Here is a 23,932-nt window from a genome sequence, read left to right on the forward strand (position 1 = left end):
TACGATCGTTCTGTAAAAGGAACGGTTACCCGTATTCGAGTACTCAGCGGCATGCTCGTAATCTCCTGATCAATGGCATTCCTAAGATATCGATAAAGCGCAGCGGGCGGCCTTCATTGTTGACTGATGCTGAAGATCAAGCTCTCGTTGCGTATATCATGCAGCTTGATAAACTTGGTGCATATCCCGACTCACAACACGTAATATCTGCGGCCAATCTGATGCGTCAGTCACGTATACCGCCCTGTGGTCCAATTCAAATGAACTGGTACGGCCGTTGGCGTAAAAAACACCCGGAACTGCGACTTACCAAACAACAACCCGTCGAGATTACTCGCCTTAGTTGGGAGCAACAGATCGATCTTGTGGAGGCCTGGTATCGCCGCACGGCGGCTCATGCGGTAGAGCTTGGGATCACGGCTTCAGCGGCCTGGAACGCTGACGAATGTGGTACTAGAATCGGTGTGAGAGATGGCCGGATACCGGTATTGGTCGTGACGAAAAAGAGGCATGAAAAGCCACGCACCGCGGATCCGGCTAACCGTGAGAGTTGTACGTTGATAGGCGGTGGCAACGCTGTTGGGCAGTCGCTACCGCCCTTCTGTATCTTCACAAAGTGGCCAACGAGCGATTGGCTTGATCTGGATCTGCCTGAGGGTATCGTTTTTACGCGGTCAGAAACGGGGTTTTCCAACGGAGATATCCAGCTCACCTGGATACAGCATTTCAACCGGTATTCGTGGCCAGAAGTTGCTGCCGTGCAATCGATCGGATCTCCCACGTTGAAAGAGTGGTTTGGTCATGACTTTGACGTCAGATTCGACTTTGTGAACCGCACTGCGGCCAAAATCGATCCAAATTCACAGCGGGCCAAAACACGTATTTGGAGGTGGCTTTTTCTCGACGGCTTTACCGGCCACTTTGGCATGGAGATACTTGATTATTGCCTCAGATTTGATATCGAGATCGTTATTTTACCGCCTCATTCAACGCATTATATGCAGCCCATGGACGTATCCGTGTTCACTCACCTGAAAAACGAGTTGCAGGCGGTCCTGCATGAGCATATAAACACCGGTATTCCGGTGTTCACCCGCTCAGATTTCGTTGCTGCGATTCGAGTAAGTCGTTTTCGATCTACAGGTTAATTTAGCGGTAAACTGATATATCTTCCCTTAACTTAGCGCTGCTGGCAAACGGCTTTCACAACTGGCCACGTAATAAGCGGTTTCCAAGATACAGGCTTGTTTCCTGTCGACGGCACCAAAGTGCTCGCCAAACTGCGTGGCCACGCCACGGCAGCGAATACACCGCGATATCCGGACTCCCTTCCTACCGCTGAACGATTTTCACGGGCCAAATATGCGGCAAGCCGTATGGCGGCCAAGGCGCACCACTTTAGTTCAGATACCGTTGATGCTATCTCGGATTTACAAGCCGTTGCCAACGAGGCGATCATCCTACAGCAACGCGTTGCCCAAGAGCAGACGAATAAGCAAAAACGCCTTCAACGCGCTTCACGTTACAAAGTCAAAATGACGTTGAAGTCAAAAGACAAGCAGTTCCAGACCGCTAATACGTTAGAAGATATGCGGGTCGCTCACGAAGCCAAACAGGCGTTGATCGAGGAAACAGCCCTATACCAACAAGAAAAGTTCGTCAGAGATGCGTGGTATAGGGATAAGAATCAGGCTATTCAACGCTGGCGAGAAACAGAGGGCATGCCCAACGGGATTAAGATACAACAGAAGAGATATCTGGAGGACCTCGGCTTCACGCCGGAGAACGTTCCGGCGGTCAGGGAACGCCCTGGAAAAAGGAAGAAGACCGATTCACAGCCCTCACAGTCATGGTTCGTCGATAAAGGGCCAATTTCAGCTGGAAATACAAGTACCCAGATCAATATTACCGTGGATACCGACTCTGCCTGTTCTATCAGCATATGCGTATCACGATCCTCGCAATCAGCCTCACCTCCCGCCCCAAACAGGCCTTCCAAACCGTTCCCACGGTATATACCATTGGCTACACCCTCTCCCCGTCAACTTCAGGATACGAGACCGCTTGAAGACCGTTCCTCGCCGCCAATACCGGGTGGTAGAAAGGATGAGTTGGAAGTACCCGGGTCGCCTTGTGACCGCTTGAGCGACCGGAAAAGGGCGATTGAGCCAAAACTCCAGAAATAGATATCTACAGCGCAATTCACGGCTTCAATTTATCTGCAAATTCTAACCTTTTTCGTGGGTGTAGTGTTTACGAACGTGAATCGAACTTTCATGAGCTACTTTGTTAGCGATCTGCTAACAAATTTGCTGGCCCACGGTTTTTTCGAAAATCAAGGTTTTGTAACCCCCTCTTTGAGGGGGCCCACAACGAACAGCCCCCAAGTACTACCTTACCTACCTTGCCTAGAAACACCAGTTGGTGGTGGATACGGTTTGGTACCAAACATGTTCATGGTCTTGGGGCGGTTCATTGGTCCAACAGAGTTTTGACTGGAAATTGATTGACATGGTAATAGCTCCTCCCACGGTACAAGCTTTTTCTTCTCTTTACTCCATAAGGTACAGTACCTAGGTACTCCCGTTTTTATTTTTTCTCTGTTTGTTTGGTTGTTTTAATTCGCTACCTATTTTTTTTGTTTGGACCAACCAAAACTACTTTATCAGATAAATCTGGCAGTCCTTATTTCGCTTATGCTTGACGCCAACCGCCGGAGAAAAAATCGACTTTCGAATCGGAAGTTTGCTGCGGGGGGACGCTTGGGGTTATTGGCTTCTTCGCCTTCCTCATTCTTCTGCCAAGCCTTTACAGTTCCTTTTTTTTCATCCCAATTCTTTACCTTCGAGGGAACCTAATTCCCCTTTCTCAATGAACAACAATTGCTGATCTGTGGAGACGAAACTGACACTGGGTTTGCACGCAATTACAAAGGCCCCTTTTTTTCTCTTGACTTCTCCAACGGGCACGACGATACGGAAGAAGCCGACAACGAGAATACGCTACATCGTTCCTCCTTGTCTTTACACAATAGAATGAATACGAAAAAAATAAATCTACAGAGTCGAAGTATATAAGATGAAAAAGGAAGGCGCGGGCAATGCCTGCATTGCACAGACTTCGAAAAAAAAAGAGAGAAGCTCGAGTGCCACAATAGGGCCGAGGAAAGGCGGGACATGTGATTGTGAGAGGCTGTCTTTCAGAGGGGTATTCCCAGGGCCAAACATGGTATAGGCTGTATGGGCTGGGGAATAGGCTGGGCTCGCTGGGCTCGCTGGGCTTCCCTGTGCCGAACGACCTCGGGCCTCCTCTTTGGATCCGCGGCCCCCTCAGGAACACGTTCGGGCCCAACGCGTCCCTTTGCTCCGACTGGCGCGCCCCATCCATCGGGTATGAATTCCATCATCAGCAGCATCATGTGTGCGTCTGCCCCCATCATCCCGTTGGGCCAAGCTTGCCGCCCGACCCTCCTGCAAAACAACGCGATGCACGGCCATGAAGAACCAAGCAAGGTACGGACGCACCGGTGAAGGGTTTCCCCTGACAAGCGTTACATGCAAAGCTATAGCTTGACCTGATATCAACAAGAACTAGCCCTTCGGCCCAGCCGTACAAACGTCCAGCCAGGGGACATGGCTCCAGTGAGAAGGGATTCAGGAATAACTCAACCAACCCCCGGTGTCCTTTTCCGAACATTGGCAGGTTCCTCAAGCCAAGGTTCAACAAAAAAAGGGGATATGTTATTGGGATGGGCGGTAGATAAAAAGACAACAGGAACACAACCCGGTGTTTCCGACAGACCGAAAGAGGCATTGATCACGAAAAAAAAAAGCGCGTTTATGGGCGGGCTTTTTTGTGGGTGGGGGAAAAACGACGATACGGTGGCCTTTTTCGGATTTGGTTCGTCTTGTCTCTCCTCCACCCCGGCAAAGTCAAGCTGGGAAGTGGTGAGGCCGGGCGTTGCGTGCCGGGGTACCATTCAAAAGAGTCTGGACTTTTGCGGTTCTGATGTGCTGGCATTTTTTTTTTCTCTGTTCCCAGCTTTCGCCCAGCCCAAAAAAAAGTGAGGGGGCTTGTGGGCTTGGGGGTGTTTTTTTTATTTTTTCCCTTACTCTGCCCTATATCAGCCTTCTATATCGCCCCTATATCACGGGTCTGTTAAGTAGGGCACGCCGCCCACCACCCGCACCCTCCTCTCTTGCCACCTTCCCCCCTCCTTTGTTGCCTTTCCCGCGCCACAGAGATTTTTTCGGGTTTAGGTTTCTTTCTTTTGGGCTCTATCGTCTTCTCGCTGGCTGACAAGCTGGGTATCCCAGGGAAACTCACTGGGCCCCCAACCATTATGTGACTGCTTCTATCAAGTGATATCGAGGAATCTTTCCTTGTTTTTTTTTTTTTGTTTTTTTTTTAGTCTTTTGTCCCGCTCCTTAGCCTGGGCAAACGTCAGGGGGGTAAACAGATATACCAAGCAAAGCCAGCAAGCGAGCCTCACAAATGCAGCCACAGACGTCTTGTTGTCTCTGAGAGAAATCCATGGAAGAGGCGGTGTGTTCTAGCCTGATGTTTTGTTGTCTTGGGGTTGTGGGAATCCCGACAAGCTGCTTACCTGGGCTAGGTATCTTGATTCGTTTTTTTTTTTTTTTTTTTTTTTTGTTAAATTAAAACCAACGGGGGAATGAAAAGGAGGCGGCAAGCCGTAGCCAACCACGATATATGTGGCTGGCGCAAAAAGGCTCGCCTTGTCTCTCCAACCCGTCCCGGGGAATAGGGGGCTCTGCAGAGCAGGCAGATCCAAGACATTCTTTCGAGCGCCTTACTTGCGGGTTATGAGTACGGCTCACCTTTCTCTGCGCGGACAAATAGGGGAAAGAAAAAAATCTTGTTTGGTCTCTGACTGTGGACCAGTCACCGTAAGCTACCACACTTTTTCTCCCTCAGGTGTACCAGATGCAAGAACAGACTGCAGGACTGCAAGCGTCGTCATAAGCCTTCTCCCCCCTTCACCGACCTTTCAGGTATGGGCTGCTTCACTGCACACAAACACACATTCGGAACACACTCACACACAGGGGATTGCTTAACATCAGCGATGCGAGGGCCCGGCATTTTCTTTGCTGCTCCGCATGCGCGCATATGTGGCAGAGGGTCAAAAAGGGTCCGTATACCACGCCGGTGCGTTGTTCGTTGTATATCTGCGACCCCCCGGCAGATATGTGGTGGTGGTGTAGTGCGGAGACATGCTTGACATGGTAGGAGGTATTTTGGGGTCGATTTGCTAGAGCTGGTTTGCTGCTGTCTTGCTTCTTTTTCTTCAGCTTTGCTTCTACATATTTTTTTGTTGATCATGTAGATCTTTCTTTTATCTTTGGCTCCCGCGGCGGCAGTTTCCTTCCGCCTGACTTAGTCTGGATATATTTGCGAGTGAGACTTTTATTCTTGCCCTTTTTGTTTTCTTTTTGTGGCTGGCGTTGAGCTGAACATAGACGAGCGGTTAGCGCGCTCTTATTCGTACAAATCTATTATACTGTACCCTGAAAGGATGCAATTGTCGCGCCATTTCCATGTTGCTTTTTTATCCTTTTATCTTTTTTTTCTTTTTATTTATTTATTTCTGTTTCGTTCTTTCGTGTGGGTGTCGCAGGAATTTATACGGTTAGGGGCTTTGCGGACCATTCATTTGTCACCCTCCACGGTGCAATTGGTTCCCAGCTTACCGGTCAGCTTCTCCGGTATATTTGTTTCTTTTTTTCTTTTTTTCTCGGGTGTCGGGATAATCTCACGCCCTGTTTTACCTGAGACGTGGAATGACGAATAAAGAGAGGGACAAAAAAGCAAAAAGAAAAAAGTGGACGATACAGCCCTGTGAAGATGGTTGGTTCAGCCTCAATCATCCCGACTTGACTGGCGGCTCGTATTCCTACTGATGGATTTAATCGCGGAATTGCTCCAGGGATCTGGACTGGGACTGACAGATCAAGTCTTGCAAGCCCTTGCTAGGACCATGATGTCAGCCTCAGTCACCAGAGATACGGTGAGGGTTTGAGCTGGGTAAGACAAAATGCATGTCAATCTGTGTCAACTCCGAGTGATTAGGTACCCAAATGAGGCTAAAATGTGACCTGACCATTCCGTAATCTTGCCAGCCGTATCGACTAGAATAATCCCAGCCTAGAACTAGTATATGGCTACATACTTCGTACGAAGACACTACTGTGGATGACAGTGAAAGGTGGACAAGGTGAACCATATGGCACTTTATATAATAGTGAGGGTATAATTTAATATATAGCCCGGTGACCAAATACAAGGAACTGCCCGAACCCTCTGCAACGAAATACCTGATAATTTAGATGCATTTGCCCCCACACTAAGATAACAAGGAAAAGAAAGACACCAAAAAATATGTAGGCGAGACCACACTCGCAAAAACACTATCTCCTTTACAACTCATCCTTGGCACCGGTCGCCGCAGCTTCGTCGGCCACATCCTTGGACTTTTCAGCCTCGGCACCATCGGCGGACCTCGAAGCGGCCAGGGCGGCCGCCGAAGCCTCGGCCTCCTCCTTCTCCCTCGCGACGCGCGCCTTCTTGCCGGCCTCGGTCTCTCTGAGCACCTGCGCCTTGACCGTGAACTTGATCTCGCGGCTGTCGGAGTCGAGGTCTGGCACCGTCCGGTCCACCACCCAGCCCGTGACGCCGCCGTCCTTGAGGACCGGCCCGTACCGCTCCAGATCCGCCAGCTCCGCCTCGCACTCGCTGCCCTCGGCCACCCACAGCGGAAGCGTGTGGTAGACGGCGCCGGCCGCAAACATGACCACCAGGTCCTCGTCCGGTGGCAGCCTCGCCGCCTCGGCGTCCAGCTCCTCCTCCTCCTCGCCGCCACCCACCACGCTGGCGGTGGGCCGAGGCCGGGGCGTGGCGGTGCCCTTGATCTTGATGCCGGGCTTGTTCTTGTGGTAGACGCCGTACAGCCACATGCCGTCGCTCTCCTTGTCCCTGCGCTGCACCTCTGACCACTTCTTGACCGCCTCGGGCATGTCGGTAAAGTTCATGAGCACCACGTCGCGCTTGGGCCCGTGCTCGTCGATCCCGTCCCAGCTACCCGGGAAAGGCCGCCCGCCGAAAAAGTACTTGAGAGCGTTCGCCCACGGCTTCAGGCCCAGCGGCTCCTCGTTCTGCAGCTCGCTGAGCAGGTGCTGACGCGCGGCAAAGGTCCGCGTCGCCGTGCACGTCGCCTCGAACCCGGGCGGCGTCTCGTGCTCGCCGAACGGGTTCGACCAGGGAAAGTCGTCCACCACCCGGCTGACCACCACCTCGGCCGTCGCGGCTGCCGTGAAGAGCAGCGCGATGCTGGCGACGAGCTTCATTTTACAAGGTGCTGTGGGGAACTGGGGTGGAAAAGGGGGTGGTGCTTTTATGTTATTGGATTGTGGCGTCAAAGATAGTTGGGTCAACAGCCAACCAACTTTGTACTATCAAAGACTTGATAGGGAAAAGAAACTTGGATAGACCAAAAGAAGAAGAGATAAAAAGGGGTATAATTTGCAGCAAGATCGATACATAAAATGCTTCTTCAACTCACCATCAAATGTGGCCTGTTTCCAGTGATATAAAAACCAGCAGCAATGAACGAAATCATTATGAGCTTTGTTGTCCTTTTCGGCGTGTCGTTCTCCGTCTTTCCCTTTCACACGGTAGCGACATATGGATCGTCGAATTTAGCCGGAGGCTCTGCTCTCCATGGCCCAAAATGGCATTATTGCAGGCACCGCTCCCGCCCGGAAGCATGGCATGCCATTCCGCAGGACAGATAACTCTTGATCCCATCTACCCCGCAGTCATTTGGGCCAAGAACCAAGCCGTACGCAAGAGGAACCGAGCAGAGGACCAAGACCAACCGAACATACACCACGTGGCTTGACATACACTACTACTCGACACTGAGCACAACCGACTTGGAAGATCATAAAAAAACGTCAATTATCCCTAATTCAGAACGCCCCCCCGGACAGAGGCTGGCTGGTCAAGTCATAAACAGGCAAATTGCCCCTGACCCAGCAGACTCTAAGACGTGCTTTTGTCTTCCTAGACTGGCCTGACACCCATGTCCTGCCTGTCTATGCAACCAGAAAAACCAAAGTGGAACAAAATAACAGAAACCGACACAGAAAAGCCCACACATCTACGCACGTACAGCCGCACCCAGCGCTCCACCGGTGAACTGCGTGCCACCAGCTTGCCGCTGTGTGTTGCCGCCAAACCGCGGGCCTCCCCTGCCGCCGCCTCTGCCTCGGCCACCGCCGCGGCCACCCCTGCCGCCCTGCCTCTCGAACGCGTTGCTTGTGCCCTGGGTCCTCTGCTCCAACGTACGCTCGTTTGACTCGATGAGCGAGCTGGCCTTGTCTGAGAGGGTAAGGGCAAGGCTCTGCAGACGGCTGAGCTCGACACCCTTGCGGAAGATGACGGTTTGCTTGACTTGGTCGAGGGCAGCGGCAAGCTCCTCGTGGCTGATCATTTTGCTCACAACGGCCGAGATCTTGGTTGACTCGAGCTCGAACATGTTGCTCAGCGTCTCAATGCTCAATGTGTCGTAGAAGGGAGCGTATGTGAAAAGGTATGTCCTCAGACCCTCCTCCTGGATCTGCTTGGCAAGCATGGTCTTGATGGCGTCGGCGTTAGGCATCAACTCCCAGATCTTGATGCTGTGGATGAAGGACGTGGCCTTCTTCCACTCGCCAGCGGCAAGGGCTTTGGATGCCTGCATCACGTGGTCCCTGGTGTTCTCCGGGGGTCCAGTGAAGATTTGCCTCTCGTGGTACTCAAGCATGCGCCTGTACGTCTTGCTGATGATGCGCTTCTTGATGTCGGGCGATGAGCCAGTCTGGGCCAGCAGAGGAATCTCGAGCAGCATGCTGCACGTGAGGTAGACACACTCCAGCAACTCCAAGTTGATGTGCATGTGGAAGGGCAGCTGCCTTTGCCTCTCTAACCTCTCCTGCTCTGGCGAGACCTGGTTGAACCTCTGGATCATCACACCCTGAGCGAGCAGCTCTTTCTGCCTACCACTGCCGCAAATGTCTTGCAGAGTGTTCTGAGCATCGTAAACCAGACCCTTGCGGAAGGCACAGAGACCAACCTGGACAAGTGTCCTGTTGTAAAGAATCTGGGTGAGGACGTCGAAGCTGCTGATGGTCTCTTGCAAGTGAGACATGAGCATCATATCACGAGACTTGTAGTAGTCATCGTGCAGAGCCAAGAAGTAGATCTGGCACAGCATCGCTCGTGCCCTGTGGATGCCCTCGCTGTTGGCAAAGAGGTAGTTGCAAAGGACGTTGACCAGTTGGGCGGCCTCCACTGTCTGCTCACGGGGAGTGATGTTGGAAGCCTTGTCACCAACAGCCTTCCAGCTGTTCTCTTCGAGAATCTTGATGACTTGAGCGGGCTAGATTGTGCAAGCCATAGTTAGTAAGTTATCTAGAAATGTGTCACACCAAAACAGGTTGCGGTGCTAACCTTGAAGTAAACGTGATCAAGACGGCGCATGATGGCACGGTTCAAGCTCTCCTGAGGGATCTCGAGCGAGGCATCCTTGCGAAGACCCTCGTAGTAAAGCTGGGCACGGAAAATGATGTTGTACAGAGCACCCTCGTCACTCAGCCTGTCGATGTACTCTGAGGTGTGAGGGTCGATGGCTTGGAGAGAGCGGGTAAGCTCGTCATCAAGCCTTTCCGTGTAGGACACGATGCTTCCAGGGATCTTGATGTACTTTTCGCCCTTCTCGAGGGTAGGGGGCTTTTCGTCGTCGTCCCACTCCTCGGCGCTCTCCAGAACAATGTGATCCTTGTTCTCGTCGAGGACGGTCAGCAGGAGAGACAGCTCCTTCTCTGCAGCCTTCCAGTGCTCGACAGACAGAGCCGCGCCTGCGCTGGTACCGATATCGAAGCGTGAAGAGACGAGTGCGAGGAGAACACGAATCCGTTGGTATGGTGTCTGGGCAATCTCGCCAAGCTTTTCCATGATCTTGATCTGCTCGCCACGATCGGTGTTCTTCTTACCACGAGACTCCAGAATTGACCGCAGGTGCTTGAAGATGCTCTCGGGGGTGAACTGCAGGGTCTTGCCACCCTTGCCAACCCTCGCGAAGCCCTCGTCATCTTCCTCGTCCTCTGCAGTGGCCTCGTCAAAGGAGACCTTGGCCGCCTTCTTGGGCTTTGGTGCCGGTTCCTCCTCATCCTCTGTGTCCATCATAAACTCGAACTCGTCGGCCTTGTAGGCATCGATTTGTGCCTGGTACTCCTTGTTGTTCTTCTTGATGCGCTGCTTGACGGCGTTCAGACCGCGAGCATTTGTGGCGTTCATCTTCTTGGGGGTAACCTTTTGCTTGGCCAGAGTCTCGTTCATGAAGTCTTCCAAATCTGCGATAGACTTGATGTACATCTTGGGAGCAGTTGTACCAGTGCGCAGCTTCTCAGCCTGGCGGTTGAGCTTGTCGAACTCTGTAGAACGGTCATTCAATCAGTACTTGTAAATAAACCACATTGACCTTTCGCGCATCTCCATCTTCCATCTGACCTACCTGTCGCAATAGAGCCCCAGTCGTTGATCTTCATGCCATTTGCGATGGCCGTCACTGTAGACTCGAGCTCATCGAGGCGCTTGTCCTTGGCACTCTTGACTTTTGTGGTCACCTCTGCATCGCTGTCTTCCTCATCTGAGGAGTCGTCGTCCACCAAGAACTTTGCCGCACCCTTCTTCTTGCCGCCAGCGTCGGCGTCGGAGTCGGAGTCGGAATCATCATCGCCAGAACCGTCGTTGTCGGAGTCATCTCCCTCATCTTCGAGTTCTTCCTCCTCCTCTTCGGAGTAAAGCTCCTCCTCGTCGGAGCTGCTCTCGCTAGAGCTCTCGTTGCCGCCGCGGAAAAATCGAGACATGCTGGGCAACTTTTTTGGTGGTGGTAGTGTGGGTTTTGTTCTGGAAAATCAACCCTCGATGTTGCTCGATGTCGCCGTCGGTTGGCAAGTCGATTTCGCACACAAAGACGTCGCCCACCAAAATCCAGGTGGGGTTTTGCAAAAATTGGTGGGTTAGTCAGAGAGGGGGATGCCGTCTGGCTCCTTGCCCAAGCTCCAAAGTCACGTGATGCGATGGGGACTTGCTGACGCGCTAGTGCTAGTGGCGCCGCGCTCGTTCATGGTGCCTTGCGTGCTTTGCATGAGGATCCAGAAAAAGTTGCGAGAGGCGTACTGTATTGTACTTGTACTTGACAACGGCCAATCGCCTATCAAAAACAACGTCGTCGTCCCAACACCACCGCATCTGGGAGCGACGTTTCATCAACCGCTATCGCTGTGAGACTCTACTGTCTACATACAGCGCCACGAAGCCTTGGAACGACTCGATAGCTTTGTTTTCACTGTCACAACATTGCGACGTGATAGACTGAACCGCTTAGTCGCCACCATCCGACTTCGCCGCGGTCGCGACGGGAGGTGAAGACGGGCTTGCGCTCGCTGGAACCAGGATCATGGCGATCCCTCCTCCCCCTCCCGGCTGGGGGCCACCACCACCGCCGCCGAGTGCTCCTCCTCCTCCGCCATCTTCAGCTCTTCCTCCTCCGCCGTCAGTCCCAGCGCCTCCTCCCCCGGGCTACCGACCGTCCAACGATTCCCACGCTGCAAAGTTCGAGCAGAAGAAGAAGGAATGGCTTCGCATGCAGAGGAATCGATTTGGCGAGAAGCGCAAGAGCGGCTTCGTCGAGACGCAGAAGGCCGACATGCCTCCGGAGCATCTGCGCAAAATCGTGAAGGACATCGGTGATGTTTCCCAGAAAAAGTACACCAACGACAAGCGCAGCTATCTTGGTGCTTTAAAGTTCATGCCGCATGCCGTAATGAAGCTTTTGGAGAACATGCCGATGCCTTGGGAGTCTGCAAGGGAGGTCAAGGTTCTGTACCATGTCAACGGATGTCTGACGCTGGTCAACGAGATTCCCCGCGTCATCGAGCCTGTTTACCATGCGCAGTGGGCAACAATGTGGTTGGTCATGCGACAGGAGAAGCAGACTCGAATGCTCTTCAAGCGAATGCGATTCCCTCCTTTCGACGACGAAGAGCCGCCGTTGTCGTGGTCTGAAAACATCGAGGGTGTGGAGCCTTTGGAACCTATTCAGCTTGAGCTTGACGAAGAGGAGGACGAAGCCGTGTACGAGTGGTTTTACGACCACCGACCTCTCCTTGACACACCGCATGTCAATGGACCAAGCTATAAGACATGGAACCTGACATTGCAGCAAATGGCGACGCTCTACCGACTGAGCACGCCACTCCTCACAAACACGATCGATCCAAACTACTTTTACCTGTTTGAGCGCAACAGCTTCTTCACAGCCAAGGCTTTGAATGTTGCGCTTCCTGGTGGGCCGCGGTTTGAACCTCTGTACAAAGACATCGACCCTAACGACGAAGACTTTGGCGAGTTCAACGCCATCGACCGTATCATTTTCCGAAATCCAGTCAGGAATGAGTCGAGGGTTGCGTTCCCATACCTCTACAACCATCTGCCGAGGAGTGTGCAGATCTCTTGGTACTCTCACCCCCAGATTGTCTACAAGCAGCCCGAGAACCCTGATCTGCCTGCATTCCACTTTGACATGTCCATCAACCCAATTTCTTCGAGGGCTGTGGCACCAAGGAACATTTCAGTCAGCCACGAGGACGAGATATTTGGCGCCGGGAACAACGAGGAGCCAGAGGATGAAGTATTCGAGCTTCCACCCGCGCTCGAGCCCTTCCTTGACGGCGAGGATCTGTACAATGAGGACACAGCTTCGGCCATCCAGCTGTGGTGGGCACCATTCCCCTTCGACCGACGGTCCGGTCGTATGGTTCGGGCCCAAGATGTACCAATGGTCAAGCAGTGGTATCTTGAGCACTGTCCGCCAAAGCAACCCGTCAAGGTCCGCGTGTCGTACCAGAAACTTTTGAAAACATATGTCCTCAACGAGCTGCACACAAAGAAGCCAAAATCACTACAGAAGCAGAATCTCCTGAGCACACTGAAGCAAACCAAGTTCTTCCAGCAGACAACGATAGATTGGGTTGAAGCAGGTCTTCAGGTGTGCCGACAGGGTTTCAACATGCTCAACCTCCTTATCCACCGCAAGAACTTGACCTATCTGCACCTGGATTACAACTTCAACTTGAAGCCTGTTAAAACGTTGACGACCAAGGAACGGAAGAAGTCACGCTTTGGAAATGCTTTCCATCTCATGCGTGAGATTTTGAGATTAACCAAGCTTATTGTTGATGCCCAAGTTCAGTACCGCCTTGGCAACATCGATGCCTTCCAGTTGGCTGACGGTATCCTGTACGCCTTCAACCATGTTGGTCAGCTGACTGGTATGTACCGGTACAAGTATAAGCTTATGCACCAGATCCGTTCTTGCAAGGATCTCAAGCATTTGATTTACTACCGCTTCAACTCTGGTGCGGTAGGAAAAGGTCCTGGTTGCGGCTTCTGGGCCCCTGCTTGGCGTGTCTGGCTGTTCTTCATGCGCGGTATAATTCCACTACTGGAGCGGTGGCTTGGTAATTTGCTGTCGCGTCAATTCGAGGGTCGTCACAGCAAGGGAGTTGCCAAGACAGTGACGAAGCAGCGTGTCGAATCTCACTTCGACCTGGAGCTGCGAGCCTCCGTTATGGCAGACTTGATGGACATGATGCCCGAGGGAATCAAGCAGAACAAGGTTAACACTGTTCTCCAGCATCTTTCCGAGGCCTGGAGATGTTGGAAGAGTAACATTCCATGGAAGGTCCCCGGGTTGCCTGCGGCTATCGAGAATATTATTCTTCGGTATGTCAAGGCTAAGGCCGACTGGTGGATCTCGGTTGCCCATTACAACCGTGAACGTATTCGACGTGGAGCTACTGTCGACAAGACTGTGGCAAAGAAGAACGTTGGCCGTCTTACCCGTTTGTGGCTCAAGGCTGAGCAGGAGAGACAGCACAACCACATGAAGGACGGCCCGTACGTCTCGTCTGAAGAGGCAGTGGCCATCTACACAACCACGGTCCACTGGCTGGAGTCACGCAAGTTCTCCCCGATCCCTTTCCCGAGCGTTTCTTACAAACACGACACCAAGATCCTCATCCTTGCCCTCGAACGTCTGCGAGAGTCCTACTCTACAAAGGGAAGGCTGAACCAGAGCCAACGTGAGGAGCTGGCCTTGATCGAGCAGGCCTACGACAGTCCAGGAACCACATTGGAAAGGATCAAGCGTTTCTTGCTTACCCAAAGGGCGTTCAAGGAGGTTGGTATCGACATGAACGACAACTACAGTACCATCAACCCGGTGTACGACATTGAGCCAATTGAGAAGATTAGCGACGCCTACCTTGACCAGTACTTGTGGTACCAGGCCGACCAGCGCCACTTGTTCCCTAACTGGATTAAGCCTGCAGACTCTGAGGTCCCGCCTCTCCTTGTTTACAAGTGGGCTCAAGGCATCAACAACTTGCATGATGTCTGGGAAACCAAGGACGGCGAGTGCAACGTCATGATCGAGACGCAGCTCTCCAAGGTCTACGAAAAGATTGAGCTCACTCTTCTCAACTCACTTCTTCGACTAATCATGGACCACAACTTGGCTGACTACATCACGGCCAAGAACAACGTGTCACTTACTTACAAGGACATGAACCACGTCAACAGCTATGGCATGATCCGTGGTCTTCAATTCTCCGCATTTGTCTTCCAGTACTATGGTCTAATTCTGGATCTGCTATTGCTTGGACCTCAGCGAGCAAGTGAGATTGCTGGGCCTCCGCAATCTCCAAACGATTTCCTGCAATTCAAGGATCGGGAAACTGAAACAAAGCACCCGATTCGTCTGTACTCGAGGTACATCGACAAGATTTGGGTGTGTCTAAGGTTCACAGCCGACGAATCCAGGGATCTTATCCAGCGTTTCCTCACCGAGCAACCTGATCCCAATTTCGAAAATGTTATTGGTTACAAGACAAAGAAATGCTGGCCCCGTGATGCAAGGATGAGGCTCATGCGTCACGATGTCAACCTCGGCAGGGCCGTATTTTGGGATCTCAAGAACCGTCTGCCTCGATCGATCACCACCATTGAATGGGAGGACACTTTCGCCAGTGTTTACAGCAGGGACAACCCCAACCTGCTCTTCTCGATGTGTGGTTTTGAGGTGCGCATCCTGCCAAAATGCCGCAACCAGAACGAGGACTTCTCGGTCAAGGAGAGCGTATGGTCACTCGTGGACAACACAACCAAGGAGAGGACGGCACATGCTTTCCTTCAAGTGACCGAGGAGGACATTCAGAAATTCAACAACCGTATTCGCCAAATTCTCATGTCTTCCGGGTCCACTACATTTACAAAGATTGCCAACAAGTGGAACACTGCCTTGATTGCGCTCTTCACATACTACCGTGAAGCTGCTGTGTCGACAGTGGACCTTCTGGACACAATCGTCAAGTGCGAGACCAAGATCCAGACTCGTGTCAAGATTGGATTGAACTCCAAGATGCCGTCCAGATTCCCTCCCGCCGTCTTTTACACCCCCAAGGAGCTGGGTGGTCTCGGCATGATCTCCGGCTCGCATATTCTTATTCCTGCCAGTGACAAGAGGCTCAGCAAGCAAACCGACACTGGAATTTCGCATTTCCGTGCAGGCATGACGCATGACGAAGAAACTCTCATCCCGTCGATCTACCGTTATGTCACCAGCTGGGAGTCTGAGTTCATCGACTCGCAGCGGGTTTGGACCGAGTACTCACAGAAGCGACTTGAGGCCAACCAACAGAACCGCCGACTGACTTTGGAGGATCTTGAGGATTCTTGGGACCGTGGTCTGCCCAGAATCGCAACACTGTTCCAAAAGGACAGGTCGACGCTCAGTTTCGACAAGGGATTCCGAGTCCGGTCCGAGTTCAAGATCTACCAGCTCATGAGGAACAACCCATTCTGGTGGACGAGCCAGCGCCACGACGGCAAGCTATGGCAGCTCAACTCCTACCGGTGAGCACCTACGGCCCTCTGTTATGACGACACGTTGACTATTTTGTACTGACCCATCTCCCACAGAACCGACGTTATCCAAGCTCTTGGTGGTGTCGAAACCATTCTCGAGCACACACTTTTCAAGGCGACAGGCTTCAGTTCGTGGGAAGGATTGTTCTGGGAGAAGGCGAGCGGTTTCGAAGGTATGTACCTCGTTCTATCACTACTAACCTGTGCGATAGTATCTAACACCTTTTTACAGAGTCGATGAAATTCAAGAAGCTTACCAACGCGCAACGGTCCGGTCTAAGTCAAATTCCCAACCGTCGCTTCACGCTGTGGTGGTCACCCACCATCAACCGAGCCAACGTCTACGTCGGTTTCCAGGTCCAGCTTGATCTTACTGGAATCTTCCTCCGTATGTCCTCAATGCCATTAAATGTTCTCTCCGGTCAAAACTGACTCTAGCGTACTTGATCTAGACGGTAAAATTCCTACACTCAAAATCTCGCTCATTCAGATCTTCCGAGCACATTTGTGGCAGAAGATTCACGAGTCGGTCGTCATGGACTTGTGTCAAGTTTTCGACCAAGAGCTTGAGTCTTTGGGTATCGAGACTTGCCAAAAGGAGACTATCCACCCCCGAAAGTCGTACAAGATGAACAGCTCTTGTGCTGACATCCAGCTCTTTGCCACGCATAAATGGAACGTGACCCGCCCCTCGATGCTGTTTGACACCAAAGACACCATCGAGAACACTTCCACCTCAAAGTTCTGGATCGAGTAAGTACTACCCTGTTTTTACTTGTATTTACATGGCAAAACGCTAATTCCGTCGAACAACAGTGTGCAATTGAGATATGGAGACTACGACTCCCACGACATTGAGCGATACGTCAGGTGAGTCGACATGTGACATCCGATAGGATACCCCAGAGGATACCCCTGATGATATAAGAGGCTAACCGGGTACTCAACAACACCACAGGGCCAAATATCTCGACTACACTACGGACAGCATGAGTCTCTATCCGTCTGCAACCGGTTTACTGCTCGGCATAGATTTGGCGTACAATTTATTTGGTGGCTACGGACAATATTTCCCTGGTCTCAAGGTCCTGATCCAGCAGGCCATGGCCAAGATCATGAAGTCCAACCCTGCGCTGTACGTCTTGCGCGAGCGTATCCGAAAGGGTCTTCAGCTGTATGCCTCGGAATCGAACCAGGAGTTCTTGAACTCTCAGAACTACTCGGAACTTTTCAGCAACCAGACGCAGCTCTTTATTGATGACACAAACGTCTACCGTGTCACTATCCACAAGACCTTCGAGGGTAACTTGACGACGAAACCCATCAACGGTGCAATCTTCATCTTCAATCCTCGAACTGGACAGCTGTTCCTGAAAATTATTCACACAAGTGTCTGGGCTGGACAGAAGCGTCTTGGCCAGCTGGCCAAGTGGAAGACTGCTGAAGAAGTCGCTGCTTTGATCCGATCATTGCCCGTGGAGGAGCAGCCCAAACAGTTGATTGTTACTCGCAAGGGTCTGCTTGACCCTCTTGAGGTCAACTTGTTGGATTTCCCCAACATCTCTATTCGTGCTTCAGAGCTGCAGTTGCCATTCCAGGCTGCCATGAAGGTGGAAAAGCTCGGCGACATGATTCTTCGAGCTACTGAGCCACAAATGGTGCTCTTTAATCTATACGACGACTGGCTCAAGAGCATTTCGTCTTACACGGCATTTTCGCGTCTGGTCCTTATCCTTAGGGCCCTGCACGTCAACCAAGACAAGACCAAACTCATCCTGAGGCCGGACAAGACTGTGATAACGCAGGACCACCACATCTGGCCATCATTCACGGATGAAGAATGGATCAAGGTGGAGACGCAGCTCCGTGATCTCATCCTGAACGACTACGGCAAGAAGAACAACGTCAACGTGTCGAGTCTGACCAGTTCAGAAGTGCGAGACATTATCTTGGGTATGGAGATCTCTTCGCCGTCCATGCAAAGGCAACAGGCAGCAGAGATCGAGAAGCAGCAACAGGAGCAGCAACAGCTCACTGCGGTTACCACCAAGACCCAAAATGTGCACGGGGAGGAGATTATTGTCACGACAACGTCTCAATTCGAGCAGCAGACCTTTGCCTCCAAGACCGAATGGCGCACCAGGGCCATTGCCTCGTCTAACCTTCGAACCAGGGCAAACAACATCTATGTGTCGTCGACTGATGGCAGCTTGGATGACATTACCTACGTTATGCCTAACAACATCCTGAAGAAGTTCATCCAGATTGCCGACCTGCGTGTCCAAGTTGCCGGCTACCTGTACGGATCTTCGCCAGCCGACAACTCTCAGGTCAAGGAGATCAAGTGTATCGTCCTTGTCCCTCAAATCGGTGGCCTACGCAACGTGCAGCTTCCTCAGAACCTACCGGTGCACGACACCCTGAAGAGCATGGAGCCTCTTGGTGTCATCCACACCATGTCTGGCAACGAGCTACCGTACATGTCTGCCGTGGACGTCACAGAGCACGCCAAGCTCCGCGACGCCCACCCCGAGTGGCAGGATGAAGGTCGCGAGACCTTGACCGTTACCGTCTCCTTCACTCCCGGCAGTGTCTCACTGTCGGCGTGGGCGCTTACACCACAGGGCTACAAGTGGGGTGTGGACAACAAGGACATCCAGAGCGATCAACCGCAAGGATTCACGACGACCATGGGCGAGAAGCGCAAGCTTCTTCTCAGCCCTCGCTACAAGGGCTTCTTCCTGGTGCCGGACAACGGCAAGTGGAACTACAGCTTCATGGGCTCGGCATTTTCGGGTATGCTGAAGAAGCCGGTGCCCGTCAAGCTCGACACCCCGGCACCCTTCTACAGCGACGTCCACCGGCCGCTGCACTTCCAGAACTTTGCGGAGCTTGAGGATATTTGGGTTGACCGGACGGATAATTTTGCCTAGTCACATCTGGTGGTTCTTTACTGTGCTGCACTTGGGTGGAGTTGTACGTTATTTATTTGTTGTACAAGTACATGTTTTAATGCTTGTCTTTTTTACGATGGAAAAAGCCAGTCTGGGATGAAATTGATTGTAGAGGACGCAGGTGCCTTATAAATGAGATATTTCTTTTGTTTTGAGATATCTACCGAGTTTTATTCAAACTCCATGCAGTCATGCGCCAGGTCAAACGGTACGCCGAGCTTACTGTTTGGCAAGTGAATACGTGAAAGATGGCCATGCCGGAAACAGAGAAGGTTGGCATGCTTCCAACGAGCAAGCCAAGGAATAAGCCGAAGACACTCGCCCAAGAAGGATCAGAACTGAAGCACATCTCTAGAAACCAAAATCCTACCAGAACAGGAAGGAACAGAACCCACAAGACGAGAAAACCCTAACGGTTGCCCAAAAAGGCTCTTGACTGAAGAATTTTGTCTACGTCCTATACTTTCTCTGATGCTATGACCCTGGGTCCACGACTCAGTGCCTGAGACTGTTGGAACGTGAGAAGTAGTTGCATTGAACAGCTAAATCCCCTCCGTGTAGTGAAAGAATCTCGGACTGATTCGTGAAAATAGCGATCATGTCCTGATATTCATGCATTCTTCAATGAGCGGGTTGTCCTCAGACCCCGGATCCATGGCACATGGAGTGCACGAACCGCAGAACCACTGATGAACAAGGCGAAAATCTTTTGAACTTGTCATGCAAATTGTAGTTTAAAGAGGCACATCATTCGGAGCTTAATATACTTGGACAACATGATTAACCATGCATCCCTTAGGGATAAGTATAAATATAAGCTAAAGATCCACTTTCAACATTCTTGAGGGGCACTATTATATGCCAGGGACAATGCGGACATGATAATCTCTAATACGATGGCAGCATACGCTCCTCTTTAATATATGGGGCCTTTGCCATTCTGATATTCGAGGGAGACACTTTTTCTTCATTATTATTATCATTGTTATTATTATTATTATTATTATCATTCTCCCCTTTCTGGTCAACAATGGCCACTGTGTTCGGCAACGCCGAATGTTTGTGCTACTCCACAAGCGTATACTGCAGATCTCAATTGGGCCATCCTCTATACAAATCGTACAATGAGGAGGCACGAATCCGTTGATTTGTCCAGGTGAGGCTCTGAGGCTTGTTGAAGCCCCTCCGTGTGCCATGAAGATCCATGATCTGATCTGGATCTGTCTGTCCCATTGAACGCATGCATAGAATATCCGGAAATTAGCGTAGTTGCCATCAGGATCTGATTCGATGCCCATAGATCCCGGAAGACCATGTCCGCTTAGTGTGACTACTGCTGCTGTTCACGTACACCGACAAAGCTCAGCTCACTGTGCTACTGCGCAGATGTACACATTTTGCCCCGTATCATGCAGTGGGGAGTCTCTCCTGCCTGATGTATTTTTTTTCTTTGGGGTTTTTTTTTTATATCTTTGCCAAAGCCATGACCAAGTCTCAAAGATGCGATGTGTCAACATCATACCCCTGACCCGGAGTATGCAGAAGGGTGTCTAGAATGTGTGCATATACCATGCCAATCTGGTACTTTTAGTAGTATAAAGGACGGCTTCGCCAAGCTGGTATTGACATCTTTGAACCTCGTTTCTCATCACCTACATCATCACCTCCATCATAACCTCCATCACTCAGACAAACATCAGAACCAAGCCTCACATATCCTCTCTACCCTCTCAAAATGAAGATTTCCGCCTTCTCACCGTCTTTACATTGGCCAGCGCCGCCGCCGCCGCCGTCGACCTGAGCACCAACAGCCAAGAGGGCCCCGTCATCGCCGCCAGGGACTCGAGCTCGGGCTCCTCCCATAGGCCCCAGATACACCGGAGATACCATGCCTTGAGGGCCTCGTGTTTCAGTGCCTGCCTGCCGAAAATGAGACCCGTTTTTCCCAATGATGAAGAAGGACTCAGGAAGAAATGTCGTGAGAAATGCGAAGAGAAGTTTCCTTAGTAGTGGGTGGAGGATTGGACATTGGATTTGCGATGTTGTTTGGACGAGAAGTCGACGATAGGGGCTTTTTTTTAGCGGGAGGACTTGTTTTTCTTTCTCTCTCTCTCTCTCTCTCTCTCTCTCTCTCTCTCTTTTTTTCGCGACTAGGACCATGGGAATCTTTAAATACGCTTTGTGCGCGTACAACTAGGATCTCCATGAAAATCTCAATACGAGGAATCCACATTTGACAGTGTTGAGCTGTCTCTCTTTTTATCAACCATCTGTATAAGACGTTGCTTCCTTCAAGTCGTTTCATTCCCAATGACAAATCTTTTGCGGTTGATAAATATGTTGGCGAAATTGAATTTGGACGTTTTTATGTACCACCCGAGACCCATTTCTGGTCTTTTGATCGCATAGTATTCCGCATCACAGCAGTCGTCGCTGCTTTCTGGCTGGCGCTGAAGCCTCGCCTCCACAGGCCCCCACGGCCTGAGCGAGCTCTTTACCTGACCGAGAAGTCGACAGCGCCTTGCGTGGGAAGAGATTCTACTTCCCAAACTGTAGGTAGCAAAAAGAAGAAAAAATTGCAAAAACACATACAACACCGAGGATTCCCCAGTGGTCACCCACCTGAGTACTAGTTCGGCCCTCACTGGTTTGACTAGGGGAGAGCGGACGGGATCCCGTATATTCCAGTGGGTATGGTCGTATGTGATAGTCATCCAAATGAAAATTTCCTATGATGTTACGTCTGCGACAAGTTTTACCCGGGAGAGGCAAGATTAACAGAAGGAGGATGCGTGCTGAACCATTGCTTTTTATCATCTTGAGCTCCCTTCCCCTGCTTGAAGACATTTGCCATCACCTTCTCTGAGTGCCTATTCCAGCTCTTCTGTATCTCCGTTTTGTTTGCCCACCTGGTTGGTTCCTGCGCCTTCTCATGGTATTGATATGGCTTTGCCATACCCAAGAAGTTGCTGACTATCTGGACAAACTCCACTGCCAGTTGCCATTACTTATTTTAGTTGCTATCACTAGCATCATCGTACACGACTGGCATGGGCCACATGGCACGTAGCCTTTCGTCGAGGACGTGATCCTTGATCGCCAGCATGCGGCTCTGGGCCACGGCCACATCAATAAAGATGTCGGCGTTGCTTGTAAAAATGAGCTCTTTGGGGTTCAGACAGAGCGAGTAGAGCTGCCACTCAGTTTCCTTGGACCACATGGCCCCTTGTACAAGCCATGCTGCCACGAACAACTTGTTGGTCTTTTCAATTGCGGCAAGGGCCTTCTCACGGTACGAGCTTAGTTTTTCAGAGTGCCACAAGCGCCGTAGCTTCTTGAGTAACTTATCAAAGCTCAAACCGACTGTGGTTGAGGCGAATGCAGCACCGGAAACGAAGGTCATATCCTCGGTCAATTTAGCCAGGATCTGGTTCATGGCACCTGGATCTTCATGGAGCCATACTAGTGGGATCAGCGATATGGCTGCTCCCACTAGGTAGCCGTGAGTATAACAGGCATTTTTGACGAGCTCTCTCTTTCTGGAGGCCAGTCGTTCCCAGCCAATCCTCCCCAACGTATCTGGACCCCGATATCTGACATCAAAAAGTGCATAGGGACGGAGAGGCCCACTCCACATATCTGGATTGCAATAATTAGGACTGGTGGGAGCATTTAGGGGTCCTGGAAACCGGTTAATGAAAGACAGGCGCTCCGACTTGAACGCCTGGATCAAACGCATGCAGGACTCCTATGTCCTTTTGTTAGCTTGATGGCAGCCGGAACCGGAACGCCCGTGACACTGACTTGGTTCTCGGTTCCCTTGATCTTGGCCTCGAGAAAATTGAACCAGTCTGGCTGAGAGGCATCGTTGGGATTGAGGAGATCAAGCCCGTCGGAGTTATTGCCATCCATATTCGACCCAATACTCACTCTCCAGAGATGCATCGGGGTTGCGCACTCCTTCCTGATCGGATGATCGAATCTGCTCCGTGGAACTGGCAACTTCCTCAATCTGCGACTGATTGTCTCGGCCCTCCTTTGCTTTCCCTCCAGGCTGGTAGCTGGTTAGTTTCCCATGATGTCTCAGATTGCCTTGAAAAGAGTGCATTGGGAATAACGCAGGATAGGACAGTACCTTGTCAAACTCCAGCCTCTCATTTCCATCCAGCTCGGGCTTCTTCTGCGCCGACTGCTGCGGTGTAGGAGGGGGGCCACCGGGCCTCTTTGGTTGACTGACCATTGTGTATATCCTCCGCGTGTGTGTCGGAATGATTCAATAGAAACAATCCGAGGTGAAAAAGGTCTTTGCTGGATAGATGACTTTGTTCTCAGATGCAGAGCGAGGAATTTTATCGGTGAATGCCCTGCTTTGTCAGGTAAGAGTGGCTGGCACCGGAGGGGATTGTACGCAGCAATCGCTCGTTTAGGAAAGTCCAAATTTGGGTAAGGTAGGTAGGTAAGGTAGGCACCCACACAGGTTTTCGGAAAATTGCATGCAAAATTCGAAAACTGCTTCGATATTCCGACCATCTGGAAAAGACATTCAAGTATTGATAAAGAATAACAACCGGATTTGGCATTGCGCAAGAGAGCGCTTAGTCCAGGCTCCAAACCCAATCCATTCATGGTATCTATGTGGCTCTGTCAAGTGATGTTGACGACCTACTCAGAAGACTGCTTCATATGTTCTGGAGCTGACCATTGACGTCTACTCAGTACTTCCAGGTCGTCATAACCCACCCACCAAGCACTAGACGCTTGTCGACATGCTGCTCGAGCTGCACCATTTCACTAGTAGCGAAATCTGCATCAAGAAAAACGTCCTCGTCGAATGCTGGGGTAAACAAGCTTCTTGGGATCCAGCAAAGGGACAATAGTCGTCACTGCATGTCGTAGGACCGACCGCTTGCCATCTTGTACCAGCC

General features: G+C 51.3%; 5 protein-coding genes and 1 non-coding gene across 6 annotated transcripts; 1 reads left to right on the forward strand and 5 right to left on the reverse strand.

Moving 5' to 3' along the window:
• Positions 1-6,249: 6,249 nt before the first annotated feature.
• Positions 6,250-8,079, reverse strand: MGG_16894 (uncharacterized protein). The gene has a single exon (XM_003712748.1). The coding sequence runs from the start codon at positions 7,365-7,367 to the stop codon at positions 6,441-6,443; it is 927 nt and encodes a 308-aa protein (XP_003712796.1). The 5' UTR covers positions 7,368-8,079; the 3' UTR covers positions 6,250-6,440.
• On the reverse strand, positions 7,956-11,068 carry MGG_16895 (eukaryotic translation initiation factor 3 subunit C). The gene is made up of 3 exons (XM_003712749.1): positions 10,577-11,068; positions 9,514-10,496; positions 7,956-9,442 (listed from the first exon to the last, which is right to left on the reverse strand). Exons 1-3 carry the CDS (start codon positions 10,929-10,931, stop codon positions 8,183-8,185), a joined length of 2,598 nt encoding a protein of 865 aa, XP_003712797.1. The 5' UTR covers positions 10,932-11,068; the 3' UTR covers positions 7,956-8,182.
• A 154-nt stretch (positions 11,069-11,222) lies between these two features.
• MGG_05244 (pre-mRNA-processing-splicing factor 8) lies at positions 11,223-19,231 on the forward strand. Its single transcript, XM_003712750.1, has 6 exons — positions 11,223-16,041; positions 16,108-16,226; positions 16,286-16,441; positions 16,506-16,806; positions 16,870-16,923; positions 17,012-19,231. Exons 1-6 carry the CDS (start codon positions 11,525-11,527, stop codon positions 18,984-18,986), a joined length of 7,122 nt encoding a protein of 2,373 aa, XP_003712798.1. The 5' UTR covers positions 11,223-11,524; the 3' UTR covers positions 18,987-19,231.
• A 1,300-nt stretch (positions 19,232-20,531) lies between these two features.
• On the reverse strand, positions 20,532-21,138 carry MGG_16896 (uncharacterized protein). Its single transcript, XM_003712751.1, has one exon. It carries the CDS (start codon positions 20,895-20,897, stop codon positions 20,730-20,732), a length of 168 nt encoding a protein of 55 aa, XP_003712799.1. The 5' UTR covers positions 20,898-21,138; the 3' UTR covers positions 20,532-20,729.
• Positions 21,139-21,592: 454 nt separating this feature from the next.
• MGG_20341 lies at positions 21,593-21,708 on the reverse strand. Its single transcript, XR_001729796.1, has one exon. It is a non-coding gene; the product is annotated as a 5S ribosomal RNA (ribosomal RNA).
• A 312-nt stretch (positions 21,709-22,020) lies between these two features.
• Positions 22,021-22,887, reverse strand: MGG_12902 (uncharacterized protein; the record flags this gene model as incomplete). Its single annotated transcript, XM_003712752.1, has 2 exons — positions 22,812-22,887; positions 22,021-22,755 (listed from the first exon to the last, which is right to left on the reverse strand). The coding sequence occupies exon 2, from the start codon at positions 22,744-22,746 to the stop codon at positions 22,021-22,023; it is 726 nt and encodes a 241-aa protein (XP_003712800.1). The 5' UTR covers positions 22,747-22,755; positions 22,812-22,887.
• Between the last annotated feature and the right edge of the window lie 1,045 nt (positions 22,888-23,932).

This window comes from Pyricularia oryzae, chromosome 3 (assembly GCF_000002495.2).
Source record: "Pyricularia oryzae 70-15 chromosome 3, whole genome shotgun sequence".
Taxonomy (NCBI): Eukaryota; Fungi; Ascomycota; class Sordariomycetes; order Magnaporthales; family Pyriculariaceae; genus Pyricularia; species Pyricularia oryzae.